Source organism: Cloeon dipterum, chromosome X, assembly GCF_949628265.1.
Source record: "Cloeon dipterum chromosome X, ieCloDipt1.1, whole genome shotgun sequence".
Classification (NCBI taxonomy): Eukaryota; Metazoa; Arthropoda; class Insecta; order Ephemeroptera; family Baetidae; genus Cloeon; species Cloeon dipterum.
Window position 1 is genome coordinate 32,604,331 of NC_088790.1, and position 19,617 is coordinate 32,623,947.

The 19,617-nt window shown below is 40.6% G+C and overlaps 1 protein-coding gene across 8 annotated transcripts in view; it reads left to right on the top strand.

Annotated features, from left to right (window-relative positions):
- Dscam2 (Down syndrome cell adhesion molecule 2) overlaps positions 1–19,617 on the top strand; it is a 134,536-nt gene that overhangs the window by 67,032 nt on the left and 47,887 nt on the right. For all 8 annotated transcript variants that reach the window (XM_065492475.1, XM_065492477.1, XM_065492480.1 and 5 more), the window contains exons 2-3: positions 15,010–15,324; positions 18,085–18,246. In XM_065492475.1, coding sequence (XP_065348547.1) covers positions 15,010–15,324; positions 18,085–18,246 — 477 coding nt within the window. The remainder of the gene's footprint in view (positions 1–15,009; positions 15,325–18,084; positions 18,247–19,617) is intronic.

Consider the following 19,617-nt stretch of genomic DNA (forward strand, 5'->3'; position numbering starts at 1 on the left):
TATTTGAAGAATCCTCGACGCTGATTGGCTGAAAGAACGCGCTCGTCAACAGTTCCACGGTTGCCTAGCAACAGCTTGCATGTTTAATGAATTGCGCGGGAGAATTTGACTTGCGTGTTGTCAGCAAATCAGCGTCGAGGACTCTTCTAGCAGAGAATTCTTGATGATTTCTCCGATTTCCGTGTTTTCGTTTGGAATTAAACCAATTTAAATTAACTTTCGTTGGTAGAATGAGTTGATTTCTCAATTTATAAACGCAGAAATTCATTATGAGTCGATTTAAATCACGAAAATCAGAGAAAGCAGCAAGAATTCTTTGCCCAGAGAATTCTCGACGCTGATTGGCTGACGCTGAAAGCACGACAACAGCTGCCGTGGTTGCCTAGCAACGGCTTTCATGTGTTGTGAATTGCGCGGGAGAATTTGACATGCGCGTTCTCAGCCAATCAGCGTCGAGGAATCTTCTAGCTAAGAATTCTTGCTGATTTTCCCCACTCTTTCGTTTTGATTCGCATTTAAATCAAATTTTTATTATTTTCTGCTATTTTAAGTGAACTCTTTAGCTGCAAATAGGCTCATCGGTGCAGGAAAAGGCGTTTACACAGATTTTCCTCCGTTTGATCTCTAATTTTCAGAGAAAATTTCAAATAAAACTTGTATGGCCTCGCGGATGAGCGTCAAAGTCAGTTCTAGGGCTTCCTAAATATCCAAAAATTTATAGAAAGTCATAATTCATCGAGAAACCCCGTGTAAAATAATAATAATCCCCCGTATATGAATCCCAACCCTTGTGATCGCCATCAAAACATCAAAAACAAACATGACAAAGTTCTGCTGTTGACTCATCGGTAATTTGCGCCACAAAATTGCGAAAAATCCAATTTACATATATATTAGGCCGAAATTCGTACTGTTTGTAGCGTGTATACTTCACGGGGGAGCATTTTTCGGCGCATAAATTTATTTATAGCGCCGAGAAGGGGCGTTAATCCCGGGGTGCAGAGCAAATCCCTGCCCTGAGTGATAATTAAGGGATTTGCAGCTTGTGTGTGATGCTGGAGAGCAGCAGAAATCGTGTTCTCTGCCACTCGAAATCCTCGGGGAGGCAGACGCGCGCGCGGCGATAATGCCAAAGAGCACACTCGACGCTCCACGGACTGAAAACCAAGAACGAGAACGACACACGACACACGCCACACAGCCGCCCACCGAGCGCAAATAAATCTGCGCGCGAGACTCGCCTCTCTGCGAAAACCGCGGATTTTGTGCAATCTGCTCTTCATCCCTCTCTCTTCTGTCGTTTTATTCTGCCGGGTCTTTCCTTTTGACAAAAATCTATAAATAAAAATGACGTTCAATCGTTTTACAAGAGGAATGAAGGAGAAAAATTGTGACAAAAAAATTGAAAAGTTATTTTTTTACTAAATTAACATTTTATAGGGATGAATAAATGTTAGGAATTTAATTTAAATCCCGAAAAACACGAAGGGAAAATTATAAAATCACTTGTTTGACAATTTTGGGATAAAAATTCTAGTGTTTTAAATTTTTTTCACGGGGGTTGATTAATTTAGGGGTGGAGGTCACGCACCCCTAATTCATTTAGCTGGTTAGGGGAGGTCAAGACGAGTCTATTGATGGTTAGTTTTTGCAATTCTGATGGTTAGAACTTGAGATTTGGAATTTAGAATATTTGGATAACACGAAATCACGATTTTTTTATTTTTTTGTGTTTCGCTAATTTTTAGGGCTCCAAATCTCAGGTTCTAACCATCAAAATTACAAAAACTACCCACCGTTAGATTCGTCTTGATCTCCCCTGACCAGCTAATGGTTTTAGGGGTGCGTACTGTCCACCCCTAAATTAATCTACCCCCATGAAAAAGAGAAAATCTTTTGAAACAGTGGAATTTTTTACACTTTTGCTTAGCAGGATAGTTGAAAGGGTGGAGTTTTAGCACCCCCTAGACCCTTTAGCTGGTTAGGGGAGATTGAGACGAGTTCATCGATAGTTAGTTTTTACCATTCTAATGATTAAAACCCGAGATTTGGAGTTGCAAAGATTAGAAAAACACGAAAAAAAATGCAAAAAAACGTTTTTATTGTTTTGAAGTGGATTTTCTGGAAAACGAAAGAGAATATCGGTCTGAAATTTTCTCACAAGCTCATTTTTTAGATTTTTCCTGTCACGTCCTCTTCAAAGAGTTTTGCTCTGTTTCTCGTCGCTTTTTACTCTGAGAAAATAAAACTACTTTTCTTCGTGCGGTGAATGGTCGGAAAAGGAAAAAGGGAGTAGCGTGTGTCAGGCGAATGCGGTGAAGAGGAAGACAAGTAATCGAGTTTGAAATTGGCGCGCATTATCTAAAGGGCTCGCTTGTAGGTACAAATTGCATGAATTACTGTCGCGCTGCATGCGAACACGCGGCCGAGAAGTTTATTTCGGAAATGCTTGCTCCACATTCACGGCCCGACACGAACCCAAACTTAATGTATTCAAGACGAAAAAAATTGTAAAATACATACGAACACATGTGAATGTGAAGCGCTTCAAAGCTCTAACTCTGATTTTTTTTAATTTAAATATTTTGATTTAAAACTAAAAAATAAAAATTGTTTTTATTCAATTTTTAATTTATTCCGTTTTAAACAGTTTGATGCACCAATTAAATATTTATAACCCTCTCATGAAGTTTAAATTAGTCTTGAAAATAAATACGATTTTAAATTTGTCGTGTAAAATATTTTGGTCGTTAAATAAATTAAACAAACACTTTTATATTATTGCATTCTGATGGGTGTGAGTGAAGCATCGTTGCGAAAGCAGAAGCAGAAAACACGAACTCTGTCGATGGTTGCTGGTGCGAAACACTCAATAATCTCGTTTGTTTATTTGCGCAGCTCTCAGAAGCGTGCGATTTTCGATTGATCGGAACTTTGCAGCCGCTAAATTGTTTGCCGGCGCCGCGCGCGTCCGACCGTGCACTATGCCCAGAGTTTGCCTCCTGTCTGCAAATACTCGACTATTGCGCACTAATTAAGTCTCGAAATGAATGAAACGCCGTATCGTGTAAATATCAGACTCAATCAACAGGAAAAATAGGCGAGAATCAATTTTTCTGTACGAAAAACTGCAAAAATGCTTGTTGGAATGCATGAACTGACTTCTTAGAATTAATTTTAAGCCAAAATTGATGAAAATATACCTGCAATTTTTTTAGAAAAGTATCTGCAAGGTTAAAACTGTCTCCTTACAGGAACTGCGTCTCCTTTTCACCCTGCACCGATCCACATTTAACAGCAAAACAACTTTTACTTTGCATTTTGCATAATTTTCAGACTTAGCAGCGAGGGGTTGTCTCGCGGGGGTGGCAAACAAAGGGTTGTCCACTTACGCATTGTAATCGGGATCGTCGGCATAATCCTTTGAGGGATTTTTCATTCTTTCCTTTCTTTCTTTTTATTATTGCATTCGCGAGAGCTGAGAGTGCGGCGCGGCGCGGCGCGGCGGGGTGAACTCGAAAAGAAGCAGAGAGAGCATAATTATTATTATGACATGATGCTGGCCGACGAGAGGGTAGAGGGTGGCTTTTGCGGTCGCACGCACACCCCGCACTCGACGCGTTCACTCAGCATACAATGCACCGCACGCGCGTAACGCAGTTAGCGAACCACTCGACGTGCAGAGCCATTGTCGCGGCGCCGCGCTTTCAAAGCTGAAAACTCACCCTGCTTCCACTCCGCGTACTCACCTTAAAACACTCTTCTCCATTTAAATTTTGCTTGCGAACATTTTTTGGAACGAATTGTGCCAAAATATGCTTATTTAGACAGCTTTTAATGTTCTACATTTAAGTCTTTTATTTCTGTAAATTTCCAAAATGTCAAAAAGTTAAAATAATATCGTGTTTTTCAGTTCCAACCAATTGCATCGGGGTTTGAGTTGCGATCTGAGTTGGTTTCCGCAGGTTAAATTAACTTTTTTATAGTTTAATCAAATTCGCCCATTTTGAGGCTGCGCAGTAAACTTGTGCGCATCTTAAGCATGCGCAGTATGTTCAAATCGCTTCTAAATCTAACAGGGAGGCTGAAACTCATCACTGCGCATGCGTGACCCAAATCGAAACCTTCTGCGCAGTCATAGTTCCCACCGGGGGCCGGCTTGCGATCTTTTTTGGTTCCCGCCGGTTACAATTAAATATGGCGTTGAAATTAAAGGAGACAGTCCAGCGGCCAATGAGAAGCGTCGAAAAAGAGGCGTGCCGACCTAATAATTTCATTCCCGCGCATTTTGTTCAAATTTCCATTGGCCTGACGTACCATCTAACGGTCGATTTATTTTAACGACACCTGACGGGCTCTGTATGGGTTCGATTTGCAAGATCTGCATATCATTTTAACCGGAATTTCAAGAGCTTTCAGAATTTGACCCTTTGGAATCACCTGATGACCTTTAAAATTTAATAATAAAAATCGAAAGGCACTAAATAAATGTTAAATAATTTTTATTTTTACATTACATAAAAAATGAGGTAAGATTGTTGTGTTTTTCCCTGAAAATCAATTTCCCTGCAATAATTATTTTAAACAAAAATACACCGCATTTCCACCCTTAACTAAAAGGGACAAGGAGGCAGTCTCTTATTTTTGTAGGCCCATTTTCCGTCAGCTTGGCACGTCAACCCGTAGAACCGTTTGTTCGCCCTGCACTTGCAGAAGAGAGACTGGCCTCGACTTACGCCGGACACGGCACTGCCCCTGTCCCTTTGTTTGCAGCCGTGGTACATTTCGGTCGGAATCGAGCAGTCGACTGCGCCGCAGGACACTGAAAATAAATCTTTGACTGTCAATAGCTTAAAAATTAAATAACAATTCTTACGGCAGTCGAATCGTCGTGCGTCCAGCGTGTACCAGTGTCCGTCGTCGTTGCAGATAAAGTCGCTGGCGAGGTTTTGCAGACAGCGCCACTTGCACGAACACATGGCGACGCTGCCGGCCGTCTTCCACGTGTCCGGCGCCACCGGCCCGCAGTCCAGTTCGTTTTCGATCGCGAAATGGAACAAATTGCATCCTGAAATTATTAAAATATTGAATTTGGACGGGAAAGAGGCTTGAATTAATACTCGTAGCGGCTGAAACAACGCCCAAGAGCAGGCAGAAGTTGAAAACTCGTCTCATTTTGAAGCACGAGTGCCGGCGACTGTGGTTTTTCGTCTCGAGCAGAGCGGAAAGCGTCCCCTCCAAATGTTTTTAATTTTATTGTTGTTGTTTTCCTGCTCCTCCTAAAAAAAAACTAAAAATCCTTTCAGCTCCTTTAAATATTATTAGGAACTTGATATATGATCGTAGAAATCAATAATTAATTAATTTAATTGCAAAAAGCTTAAGCAGGAGTAATATTTTTGTTGTTAATTTATTTTCTAACAGCTGATTAGCCCGATAACTGGCAAATCGACCGTTAGATGGCACATCAGGCTGTTAGAAATTTAACAAAATGCGCGGGAATTAAATTATTAAGTCGGCATGCCTCTTTTTCAACGCTTCTCATTGGCCGCTGGTCTGTCTCCTGATTGGCCGCCATTATTTCGACGCCATTTTGACTTCTGACCGGCGGAAAAATCAACCAAGATTGCAACCTAGCCCCCGGTGGGAATTGCGACTTCGCAAAAGGTTTAAATTTTGGTCACGCATGCGCAGTGATGTGTTATGGCATCCCTGAGAGATTTAAAAGCTATCTGAACGTACTGCGCATGCTTAAGATGCGCACAAGTCTACTGCGCAGCTTCGAGATGGGCGAATATTTCAAGCTGACTGTGATTTAACTATAAAAAAGTTAATTTAACCTGCGGAAACCAACACAGATCACGTGGATGAAATATAAAAAACAATTCAGAGTTTGCCTGTTGAATGAACCGCAAACTGAACGGAATTTCCTGTAGCATCGGAAGCGCGTCTCTTTAATGGAAAGTCTCCCGAGTTTCCTCTTTATAGCTCATGCAAGTCGTATACGATCTTGGACGCCTTTTTTTATTAAAGCACTTCAAAGGGGCACACACTGCGGCTCGTGCATTTTAATTCTGCCACATCAGGGGTGCAAACCACGCACGCCCGGGCTGCAAGATTGCTGTTCTGACGAGCAGCCACGGACTGTCCCCTCGCCAAAAATATATTTAAAATATAAAATAAATATCATACACAAAATTAATTAATTTTTAAAATGGTAATACAAACGAGTGTTCTTTAATTTATATTTTATTTATATTATTCCTCCACTCCGCTGGTCAAAAGAACTTTAGAAATGTGGTTAAAGCCAGTCCGAAACAGCGGAGGAAATTATTATTGCGTCCGAGGCGATAATTTATTTTCGCGGCGGCGGTGGCGGTGGCTTGCTTGAACGTGGCTTTTTGGTTTTTTTCCTCCTCTCTCTCTCTCTCCCTGTGTGTGCGCGGCGTTTATTCGCACACGGCCTATGGAAGCAAGAAGCCGCCGCCACGATGGGATTTGAATACCAAAAAGGGCCTTTTGCCTGCACGACTGCTCGACGGGCCTGCTTTATGCCGAGCCCCGGCTAAATTATTTTCCCTCCTGCTCTTCTCAAAATCCAGCCGGCTGCTCCAAATTCGATCAAATCCCGCCTTCACCTCAAATCTGACCTACTAACACGGGTCTGTTTATTTATTTTTTTTTAAACAGAAATAGAATTTTCAGCGAAGACGCACCTCGAAAATGGGCCAACGTTGTTTTGGGGAAATTCTTTGTTGGGAAATAGAATTAAATTTCATACAGGGAGACGCAGGTAATTAATTTTAGAACAGAAACTATTCATTAAAATTTGCTATGTTACAAACTTAAATATTTCAAATTATGAAAATTTGTGTAAACTTTTAAACAGTCGCTTTGAAAAATTCCAAATCATTTTTATTTTCGTCTCTCATCCAAAATCCGTAATTATTAAACAGCTTTATTTAAATTAAAAGTATTTTAATCATGAAATAGACGCGTGGTTTTGCGTTTTAACACAGGCAGACTTCGTATAATATTGCGGCTTTGTTGTAAGTTAAGCGGCGCGGAAAAAGAGGTCAGATTTGCGAGTGAAGTGTAGATTAGGCGCAAAAGGCGTTCGCGTCGCGTCTCTCGTCTCGTTAATTGCCGGCGTGCTCGTTTTGTTTGCTAGAAACGCGAAAGTGGCTCATTAGGCCGCGCATTGTGTGGGGGTGGCTGGCTGGCTGGCTGCATGTGTAACACGTGTGTGATGAGATGTATTCACAGCCGCAGCCCTGATTGCGCCCATTCACGCGCCGCCCCAATTCTCATCGCGTCCACCAGCCCCCGAAAGAGCTCTGCCAGCGCCGCACGTACAACCCTCTCTCTCTCGCTCTCTCTCGCTCTCTCGTTACAATTTCATTCACGCGCGCGCCTACTAATCGCTCTTCTCGCCGCCGCTCTATTCCTGCTCTCGTCGCTATTCGGTCCTTTGTGCGACCTGAGACTCTAGAATTGAGTTTAACCTCAAAACTCTGTCACATGTGTTAATTGGAGGGAAAATTAGATCATTAGCATTTTGTTTGAAAAAGGTAAAAAACGATTTTTTTCCATTTTCCTGTTAACATTGTAGCAAGGGGGTTGGGATGAGCAACCCCTAAATCCTTCTACTTATTAGAGGACGTTGAGATAAGTCTATTGGTGGGTAGTTTTTGCAATTCTGATAATTAGAACCCGAGAGTTGGAGTTCCAAAAATTGGCCAAACACAAAAAAACGAAAAAAATCGTGTTTTTAAACATTTTAAATTCCAAATCTCAAGTTCTAACCATCAGAATTTCATAAACTACCGCTAGACTCGTCTTGATCTCCCCTAACCAGCTAAAGGTTTTAGGGGTGCGTAACGTCCACCCCTAAATTAATCAACCCCCGTGAAAAATAGAAAATCTTTTAAAACAGTGGAATTTTTTTACACTTTTGCTTAGCAGGATAGTTGAAAGGGTGGAATTTGAGCACCCCCTAGACCCTTTAGCTGGTTAGGGGAGATTGAGACGAGTTCATCGATAGTTAGTTTTTACCATTCTAATGATTACAACCCGAGATATGGAGTTTCAAAAATTGTAAAAACACGAAAAAATGCGTTTTTTAAGTGGATGAATATTTTTTAAATGTTTTAAACGTAATCTAATAATAAAAAAAATATTTCTAGTGTATAAACACATTTTTAATAAAAAAAAATCAGAACATGCGATTTTGATGCCGATGAAGAAGACAAAAAATGCGTATTTTTGTATTGAAGGTGCATGGAGCAAGTGGGGCGCGGGCTGCAGCTGCGCCTACTCGCCGCTAATTGCTCGGCCTTGATTGATGAGTCGGCGGCTCTGACGTCACTTCTTGCTCGGCCTATATCGATTACACGCGCAATTATTTCGACCCCGCGCGCGCGATCACTGCTCCCCCGGCGCTCGTCAAATATGAATTCACGCCACGGCTAACGAGCCGGACCGGACCGACCGCACACGCCAGAATATTGAGCCCTCGCTCCCTTTTTTTTTCATTTTAGCCCGGGTCAAGCACTGATTTCATCGCGGAAAATTGAAAAAGTGGATCGTGTACAGGGGAATTTATTTTAATTGCTCAATTTAGCTTTCCGGCAGATTTTACAAACGAATTAAATTAAATTATTTTGTGGAAAAGCCATTTCCATGTTTATGTTTGTAATTGAGTGACCAACTTTACTATTTTGCTTTAATTACCGATGACTTTTCTTTTTAATTATTCAGACTGGCGAAATTGTTTTCATCCGAATGAGGCTGGATAATTAATTGCGTAAATGGCACGCTGGCGTGGTTTGAATCAAAAGAGACACGGCTTAATTGCGTTTCGATTAAAGCTGTTTGCTTGTCAGTATAGTTGGCAGAATAAATATTGGCCGCTGTAAACTACTACACACTCACACACGTGTTTTCCTCTAGCGATTCCGCGCATTTCTCACTGGCGTCGGCAGCGTAGAGAGACAGAGAGAGCAGAGCTAGTTAGCGTTTGCATACTTCATTAACGGCATTCCCCACGGCCACTGGCTACGCGCGCCCAATGAACGAACGCTGCCTGCCCAAATAGCAACATCCACAAAAACAGTTTTTTTGTCACTCTCAATTAGTGGAGTTAATCATGTTTCAAAAATCTGGACTTAAAAAATTGTTGGGTAGTTAGCCTAAAAATGAATACCTTCAAATAAGCACAAAAATTTAAATATTTAAGTTGAAGATCTTATTTGTAAATTCAATTTTTGGTAGTTGCTGTAATAAATAGTATTACACTTGAATCACTGTTAAAGGTTGAAAGAGGGTAGTTTGGGGTAGATTTTTATTAATTTAAAAGAGCTATAATCGGCGATTAAGCTTGCTGAAAAAGCAATTTCGCGATTTTTATCGATATTTCAATGCACAGGGTAGAAGGGGGATGAGGGTTGATAACCCCCAAACCCCATTAAATATCTACGGAATGTTAAGATGAGTCGAACGATGTGCAGTTTTTGCAATTCTGACGATTAAAACTTGAGATTTGGTGCTCACAGTATTGGCAAAAAATCGCCAAAATACAACTATCAACGATTTTTGTCAACATTGCCATCGCTTAATCTCGGGTTCAATCAGTCCGAATTTCAAAAACTGCATATAGTTCAACTTTTCTTAACCTCCCCTAGATAGCCGATGGGTTTTTGGGGTGATCTGATAGCCCATCTACCGCAATTAGTTTTTCTTCTACCTCGGTAAAATCACCGTATTTGTAAAAAATCAATTTTTTATAATTTTTATTTTTAACTTTTTTGCTCTAAATAAGGGTAAAATGGGGTATTTTGGGGTAGATTTTTTAATTAATTAAAGAGAGGATCGTGATTTGTGAAAACATTTGCTGAAATTGCAAAATGACGTGATTTTTATCGCATCTTCAATGCACGGGGTGGAAGAGGGTTGAGGGTTGAGCACCCCCAAAATCCATTGGCTCTCTAGAGGAGGTTGAAACGAGTTAAACGGTGCTCAGTTTTTGCAATTCTGACAATTAGAACCGGAGATTTGGTGCCCTCAAAATTGAAAAAAAAATGACAATTTGTGTCACTTTTTGAAATTTTTGAAAAATAGTGAAAAATATGGTTCTATAGGTGTTCATTTGGTCTTAAATTTGTCTAGAACTAGGTCATTTTTCAAAGGAACGGAACTTATGATAGATATTTATACAAAAAAATGGTCGGTTTCATTATTTGTGAATTTTTATACGATTTTAATAATCAGAGTTGCCATTTTTCTACTCTAGAACAACAACAATTAATTATTGAGTATTATTCAGTGATATCAACCAATGCACAGTGCACTGCATGCATTTAATGTGTTCGATTGGGCGGCGGCGTTGAGTTGGCCGCCGCATGCGAATAATGCTGGCCGGCCATTTAAATGGAAACTAATGAGCGATGGGCGCAATTTCTGGTGTCACACGCGGCTGGTAATTAGAAGTGGGTTTTGGCGCTGATTGCTGGAAATAATAACGATTGGCGCGGGTCATGCGCACGCGGCGCCGCTAATTGAATGCATGAATAGAGATGGCCTGTTTAGTTTTTTGGCGCTGCCTGCTCTCTCTCTCTCTCTCTCGTCGGATTGTTTGTTTGTTTTGCATAATTGATGCCGGCCGCCATTACCATAATACGACGCATGCAAATTGAATAATAAATGCCCACACAGCCGCGCGCTGCAATTTCCCGCAAAAACAAAAAATATACATGCATGCGGAATTGTGTGGTTTCATTTAGGTCAAATACGAAATTAACATTTATTTTGCTTTTTCCGTGAAATATCATAATCGTCTACTGCGTATTGAAATTTTAAAGTGTAAATAGTTAATTTTAAATCCAAATTATTTGACTTTTTTGCCAATTTCTGATTGTATTTCCAGATTTTAGAAATTAGGAACGTTTTTTTCAATTTTGTGAGCGCCAAATCTCGGGTTCTAACTGTCAGAACTGCAAAAACTGCACACCGTTCAATTTGTCTTAATCTCCTCTAGATAGCCAATGGATTTTTGGGGTGATCAACCCTCATCCCCCTTCTACCCCGTGGATTAAAGTAACGATAAAAATCACGTCGCTTTGCTTTTTTTGACAAACTTATTCACTGCTTAAAAATGTTTTAAATTTATAACAATCTACCCCCAAACTACCCCTTTTAACCTTTATAGAGACTGAAAAGGTTAAAATTTAATGTATAAAATAATCAGAAATTTCATTGATTTTTGCTAATATTTTTTTTACCGAGGTAGAAGAAAGGTTATTTGTGGTTGTTTGCCTATCATATCATCCCCAAAACCCATTGGCTATCTAGGGGAGGTTAAGATGAGTCTAACGATATGTGATTTTTGCAATTCTGACAGTCAGAACCTGAGATTAAGCGATCGCAGTATCAGGAAAAATCGAAAAATCGTTATTTTTTCCAATATTGTAATCACCAAATCTCGGGTTCTAATGGTCAGAATTGCATAAACTGCACACAGTTCTACTCGTCTCAACCCCTTCTAGATATCCTATGTGTTTTTGGGGTGATCCACCTTCATCCCCTTCCACCCCGTGAATTAAAGTAACGATAAAAAACGCATCGTATTGGTTTTTTGAGAAATTTTCGCAATGTTTTTTCACAAATTTATGCGACAACCAGGGAGTATTTTGTCAATTTCCCATTTTCAAGACAAAAAAATAGATAAATCAGCAGAAAATAGAATTTTCCTCTTGTGTTTCCGCTGTGTCACTCTTTGGCAATCGACGCGCCGGCGAAATCTTGAGAGTCACTCTGTTTGGCGGGCAAAAGCCGATTTCGCTCTGCTCAATCGACTTTCAATTAAAAAGCGGTCTCACGCGCGTCGCGCACTTGATCCGCTAAGCCGGGCACGGATTGTTTTACACACGGGGGTTAATCAGTGGGGCGCGGATGATAAATCACCCCTCCCCCTGTCTGCCCTGCCGACTTTATTATACGAGCTGCAAAATTTGACGGATCAGCAGGAAAAAGAGATGTTCTGCTTTTATCGGGAGAACGCGTTTTATAACCGGCACATGTGTCGCCGCCGCGCACAGATATTGCGCCGCCGGAAAACAAAACGGAATTGAGCTCCATTTGCACGCGCGACTGCAATGTTGTGCATCTGCCACTGACGCGAGATGTAGCATCAAATTTCATTCGTGCCGCAGTGCAATATGCATCCAATGCGATGCAAAATTACTTTCGGAGAAAAAAAATAAAAATGAAAATCTGGAAAACAGATTTTTATTTCCTTTATTTTCTCAATATCTCGGTGAATTATGGCAATGAGGCTGTAAAAAGAACTAATTTATAAATTGAATAGATTTTTGACATTAAAATAAGGTTTTATTGTATTAAATGATTTTTAATCGGTCAAAGCACAACATTATTTAATAGAAAATTCAGCCGGGCGTGTTCCCAAAGGCTTAAAATATAAATTTTACAAAATAAAACAAAATGTTAATTCACCTGGGTCTGGGTTGCGATCTATTTTGAAGCTGCGCAGTAGACTTGAGCGCATCTGAAGCATGCGCAGTTTGTTCAGATCGCTTCTTCATCTCACAGGGAGGCTGAAACTCATCACTGCGCATGCGTGAAACAAATCAAAACCTTCTGCGCAGCCGTAATTCCCACTGGGGTCCCGATTGCGATCTGTGTTGGTTTTCCCACCGGTCAAAATTCAAAATGGCGTCGAAATTAAAGGAGACAGTCCAGCGACAAATAAGAAGCGTCGAAAAGAGACCAAATAATTTCATTCCCGCGCATTTTGTTACATTTCCATTAGCCTGATGTGCCATCTAACGGTCGATCTGCCTATAACCGGGCTAATCAGGTGTTACTTTTTTTAAATAAATTAGAAAAATCTCTTTTTAACCAATTTTCGTTAATTTGGGCATGATGTTTTGATCCAGATAAACTCTCTCAAGCTTTTCCGACAAATTTTCGTTTGATCATCACATTTTCAACCCTTTTCTAAGCTGCACACGTAATCTAGTATGCGATCGTGACGTTTTGTCGGAACAAGAAAGCCGCTCGTCGCTGAATAAACACAGGGGCGGCGGGAGACGAGGAAAAATGAGATCCATTAGGCAAACAAGCGGCGGCGGCAGCGGCGGCGGCGAAATTAGCCGGCCCCGGCGTAATTAATTGCAGAACGCGCGGCGTGACAGTTTCATTCGGGGCCCTGCGGAGGCAATTTTTAATAAATGCAGCTCGCTCGTCCGAATAAATGACAGCAGCGCAGGCAGGCAGGCAGCTCGACGTTCCAAACCGAGTGCTGCAGCGCATGAAAAAGACCGAAAAGCCGAAACAAAAGACACACTCTCTCCGTTCTCCAGCTCGGTACATAATATTTTGCACAGAGAAAATATATGAACAAAACGCGTGGCGCCGACCGAACAGAACCTTCTCCGCTTTATGGGACTTAAAGTATAAAATTATCAATTTTTTAAAAAAGATTGTCTTTGACGAAGATTCTGAGCTCACCAATCGATTCCTGAGGGTCGAATTAGGTATAGTGGATGTTTTTTCCGTTAAAATTAGAGCGGCGTGACGTGCGAACTTTTTTTTCCCGCCAAAACTACATAAACGTATTTTCGAGAACTGCGCATGCTTGAAAGCTGGCAGGATCTGACTAAGAAGTCATTCGGACAGGTGGTCTCGCAGCAAGTGCTCAAACAAGCTCATATGCATGCGCTGTTCTCGCCAATACGTTCATAATGTTTTGGCGGGAAAAAAAGTTCGTACGTCACGAATGGACTTTTTTAACAGAAAAAACATCCACTCTGACTAATTCGACCCTCAGGAATTGATTGGTGAGCTCAGAAACTTCGTCAGAGGCTGTCCTCAATTAAATTTGAAGAAAAAAGGGATGAAAAATAATTTATTTACAGCTCAAAGAAGTTAAATAAAAATACAAAATAGTACATAAGATCAAGACAGCAGGGCCACAGCGACAGCCAGTGCAATTAAGTGCTGGTGGCTGACACTGTGGCACTGTTGTCTCGATCTGGGTGGCTGTGAGCCATTCAGAGAGCTTCTCCCTTCTCCTGATTGGTCGTTGGGGGTTCTTGTGACACTTTTTGATTGGTTCAGACCAAATACCGACAAATGAATGCGGTTTTTACGTTTTCGACACTGAAAATGTTTTTTTTAGAGGAAAAAAAGGCAATTTAAAAAATCTGTCACCACAATGTTAATTAATACTGAGTATTATTTTATTATTTTTTTTTACCCAATTATTCAATTGTAAAAAATATTACAAAAAAATTATGTGGCATTAAGTTTCTGTTAATTTAACTGCCTTACTCTTACAGTGCGGAAAATTTTAATAGTTTGAGAGCAAATCCAGATTTAAAAGGTGATTTTGTTGTTTTTTGGCCTAAAAATTAGTCTTTATTTAAAACAATTTTAAATTAAATTAAATTGAATAATTATTAAAAAACAGAAAGCTTAGAAATTGAGTTAAATTTTTATTTTTACTTTAAACATTTTTTAAAAAATAATAAAATAAAAATGGGGAAGGCCAGGGTGAAGAGTGGTCGGCGGCGGGCGCACTGCACTGCACGCGACAATAACGCTTTGATGTCGGCCGGAGGGAGGCATCCATCGCCATCGCCATCGCCGCCGGCTGATTGCTGATGTGAGCCCAACTGCCAGATGCCTTTTGTGCGTTTGACGGCGCTGCACCAGCGTTTTAATCCGGCCACCCCGTCGCCCCGCCGCCGCCGCCATCGCCAGTGACTCTCGCTCGCTGCACGAATATCGATCACCTCTCATCGTGCCGCGCACACCCCCGACACTGAGACTAAAAAAAAAAATAATAATAACATGTCACAAAAGACTCTCGATAATTGCAATGTGTCCTCGTATCGAAAAATCTGGGCGGAAATGAAAGAACAAAAATTGCAGCGAAGAGAAAATTAAATTTTTAGTCAATAATTTTTTGTCTGTGTGATTTTTTGGCAGATTCGAGAGGCGAGACGCGCGGACCGGTGTTGGTGCTAGAGCCGCCGCAGAAGCTGGACTTCTCCAACTCGAGCGGCGGCTGGCTGGACTGCTCGGCGGCCGGGCAGCCGGCGCCGACAATCACGTGGCTGGCGGCCGACGGCTCGCCGGCGGCCGAGGTGCCCGGCGTGCGACGCCTCCTGCTCAACGGCACGCTCCACCTGCTGCCCTTTCCCGCGGCCGCCTTCCGACAGGACGTGCACAGCACAACCTACCGATGTCTCGCGGAAAATCCGGCAGGACGTGTCATCAGCCGCGCCGTCCAAGTCAGGGCAGGTCGGTACCTGAATAAGAAATTTCAGATTTTAGGGACGTTTTTTCCCATTTTGTGAGCGCCAAATCTCGGGTTGTAACTGTCACAATTGCAAAAACTGCATACCGTTTGATTTGTCTCAATCTCCCCTGAAGAGCCAATGTATTTTGGGGGTGGTCAACCCTCATCCCCCTTCCACCCCGTGAATTAAATTAACGATAAAAATCGCGTCGATTTGCTTTTTCGGCAAATTTATTCAATTATTATACCTCCCATAAATTTGTAAAAATCTACCCCAAACTACCCTGTTTCACCCCTTATAGAAAGTAAAAAGGGTAAAAATTAAATTCATTGATTTTTTTAAAAATTAGTTGATTTTACCAAGGTTGAAGATTGGCAATTTAGGGTTGGTAGGCTATCAAATCACCCCCAAAACAAATTGGCTATCTAAGGGAGGTTGAGACGAGTCGAACGATATGCAGTTTATGCAATTCTGACAGTCAGAACCCGAGATTAAGCGATCGCAATATCAGGAAAAATCGAACAAGTGTTATTTTTGCCAATATTGTAATCACCAAATCTCGGGGTTTAGTTGTGAGAACTGCAAAAACTGCACACCGTTCAATTTGCCTCAACGTCCCCTAGATATGCAATGTGTTTTTGGGGTGATCCACCTTCATCCCCCTTCTACCCCGTGCATTAAAGTAACGATAAAAATCACGTCGCGTTGCTTTTTTTGACAAACTTATTCACTGCTTATAAATATTTTAAATTTATAACAATCTACCCCAAACTACCCCTCTCACCCTTTATTAAGAGTAATAATGTTATAAATAAATTTAAAAAAATCGCATTTTTACAAAAAAAAAATGTATTTTTTAGTTTTAGATGAACGGCGAATTGGGGTTCGTAGGCGATCAGATCACCCCCAAACCCCTTTTGCTTTGTGGGGGAGGTTCAGACGAGCTGAAAGATGTGCAGTTTTTGTTATTCTAACCGCTCAAACCCTAGATTTGACGATCCAAATGTTGGCAAAAATTGAAAATTTGAATTTAAACGGTCTAAACGGAGCCAAATTGCTGATATTGCGATTTATTCTGTTGCAAAGCATTTGCCTAGTTTAAAATGTGCATATTGAAGGGCTAAACTTTCCCATCTTATGAAAATAAAGTAAAACAAAAGACAGCATTCTCTTTGAGCGGAGTGAGTAGACTCGCTTTTTATTGATGCCTTTCGTTGTGGCAGTCAAGTTTTGTTTTTCTCGAATGGCAGCTGGAAAGCGAGCCCGTCGCATATAAAAATAAACGCCAGCAACTTTTTGCCGAGCGCGCAGCGCAGAGTGGAAGAGAAAAGAAGCCCGAGGTGGAGCGAGAGCAGCTTATGATGACGTTTAATTTGCATTGCAAAAGCGGCAACCCGCTCGCTCGCTCACTCGCTCTAATGACAATTTTACTGTCAAACTTTGGCTCGTTAAATTTCAGTTTGGCCCCGTGCATTCTTTTTCTTCGCCACTTTGAACCCGCCATCTCTCTGTAATTAGCTAAAAACGGCACAAAGAACACCGTTTATTTATCTCTGCGGCCGCAGTCGAGCCGACACCAAAGGGCACACTTTGTTTTTTCTTTTTCTGCTGCAAGTGAGGATGAGCTTTGGTTCAGGACCGAGGAACGAGATTTTTCGATCGCTATATTTCTAAAGTTGGGTGAATTTTGCGGAAAACTTCCATAAATTCAGAAATAAATTTAAAAAAGAAATTTCATCGCATTTTAACCAATAAATTATTTTTACCGAGGTAGAAGAAAGGCTTATTGGGGTTGGTGGGCTATCAAATCATCCTTAAAACCCTTTGGCTATCTAGAGGAAGTTAAGACGAGTCGAACGGTGTGCAGTTTTTGCAATTGTGACAGTCAGAACCCGAGATTAAGCGATTACAATATTGGCAAAAATCGAAAAATTGCTATTTTTTACCAATATTGACAACACAAAATCTCAAGTTTTAACTGTCAGAATTGCAAAAACTGCACACCGTTCGACTTATCTCAAGCTTTCCTAGAAGGCTGATGGGTTTTTGGGGTGATGAACCCTCAACCCCCTTCCACCCCGTGCTTTAAAGATGCGAAAAAAATCGCGTTGCTTTGAAATTTTGGCCAAATTTTTCAATGATTTCGATTGCTCTCTTAAATTATTAAAAATCTACCCCAAACTACCCTCTTTCATCCCTTATAGAGAGTAAAAAGTTAAAAAAGTAATATTAAAAAAACATTCCATCACATTTTTACCAAAAAATTGTTTCTACCGAGGTAGAAGAAAGGCTAATTGGGGTTGGTACGCTATCAAATCATCCCTAAAACCCATTGGCTATCTAGAAAAAGTTTAGATGAGTCGAACGATATGCAGTTTTTGAAATTCTGACAGTTAGAACCCGAGATTTGGTGATTGCAATATTGGCAAAAATCGAAAAAGTGTTATTTTTTGCCAATATTGACATCACGAAATCTCAATTTCTAACAATCAGAGCTGCAAAAACTACACACCGTTCGACTTGTCTCATTTACCCCTAGATAGCCAGTGGGTTTTTGGGGTGATCAACCCTCAACCCCCTTCCACCCCGTGCATTGAAGATGCGAAAAAAATCACGTCGATTTGCGTTTTTGACAAACTTTTTCACTGTTTCCACTGTTTATAAAAATATCTTTGATTTACACAAATCTACCACTTTCACTTTCTTTCTTTTCAATTGAGAGCGAAAAGGATATAAATATTTTTCTTGTCTGTTTTTGCAGTGGTGTCGCAGGCGTACCAGGCGCTGGCTGAGGCTGTGCCCGCCGTGAGAGGGTGCACGGCCATCCTGAGGTGCGTGCTGCCCAGCTTCGTGAAGGAGTTCGTGCGCATCGTGTCGTGGCTGCAGGAGCCCTCTTTTTACATCTACCCCTCCATGCAAGGCGGTGAGTTACCATTTTTAGCTTACTTCCGTCTCTGCCACGTGAAAGAGAAAAAAAAGAGAGAGTTTACGACACCGGATTTTAATATTTTATTGCGCGGCCCTTGCAAGGGCTGCCAAGGATTTGCATCAACAATTTAAAAGCGGTTTTATGAGCGAATCACGGAAAATTCGTGAAGGACAGGGATTTTATGCGAGCTGATTTGCTCGAAGACCTTGAAAAAAAAATTCGTAAAAATATGATTTAATAAATCTATTTACCACATTTTTAAGAGTTTTGCAATTATTCTAATAAATTAAAATTTGAAATTTCTCTCGCTTGAAAATGAAGGTGGCTTTCCAATTTTTTTTTCAATTATTTTTAATTTCTAAAGAAATGCAAAATTCTACTACATTTGTTAAATAAATTAGTTTGTTTTATTTTGGTTTTAGTTCTAATAATATAATTTCATATAAATAGAAATAATAATTTCATTTTATTTTCTAAAATTTTTAAATTTAATTTATTATGCATTACAATTTGAGATAAACAAATATTTCTTTGGAAATATTGAGAATTAGACAGTACAAATAATTTTTCTTTAAATTTTACCTAGTTATCCAATTAATTAAATTAAATTATCAAAGGATATCTGCTGTAAAATTATTTATTTTTGTCATAAATAGGCTTTTCCTAAATACGGAAAAGAAAAAACCTTTCATTTTATTCAAAAATCAGATTTTGGGCATTTCAGGGTGTTCCCTGAGCGCCCTGGTACCTTTCAAAGGGTCAAATTGCATAATTTCTGCAAGCTCTTGACTTTGCCGTTCTAATGGTGTGCAAATCTTGCAAATCGCAGCATTACAGAGCCCGTCAGGCGTAATTAAAATGGAAGTTGATGATAAAAAAATTGCTTGAGAGCTACCCTGATGCCAGGGTTCGATTTCATACCTGTTTAGATGGTTTTATCTGACCTCAGGGGTGACACTCTGCATGTTCTAAGGCGAAAAAATCAATAAGTCTTGCATAATTTTGACGTTTTCACTAACTCAAAAATTTCTCGCTCCTGATAATCCCAATTTTGGAAGTTCAGAGAGGACAAATTTTGCAGAAAAATGGCCCTGACGAAGTTTCTGAGCCCACCAATCGATTCCTGAGGGTTGAATTAGGTAAAATGGATGTTTTTTTCCGTTAAAAAACGTGCGAACTTTTTTCCCGCCAAAACATTATAAACGGATTTGCGAGGACTGCGCATGCGTGAGAGTTGGCTGGATGTGACAAAGAAATCATTCGTACAGGCGGGATCTCTGCAAGGGTTAAAACCAGCTCTCACGCATGCGCAGTGCTCGTAAATCCGTTTATAATGTTTTGGCGGGAAAAAAGTTCGCGCGTCGC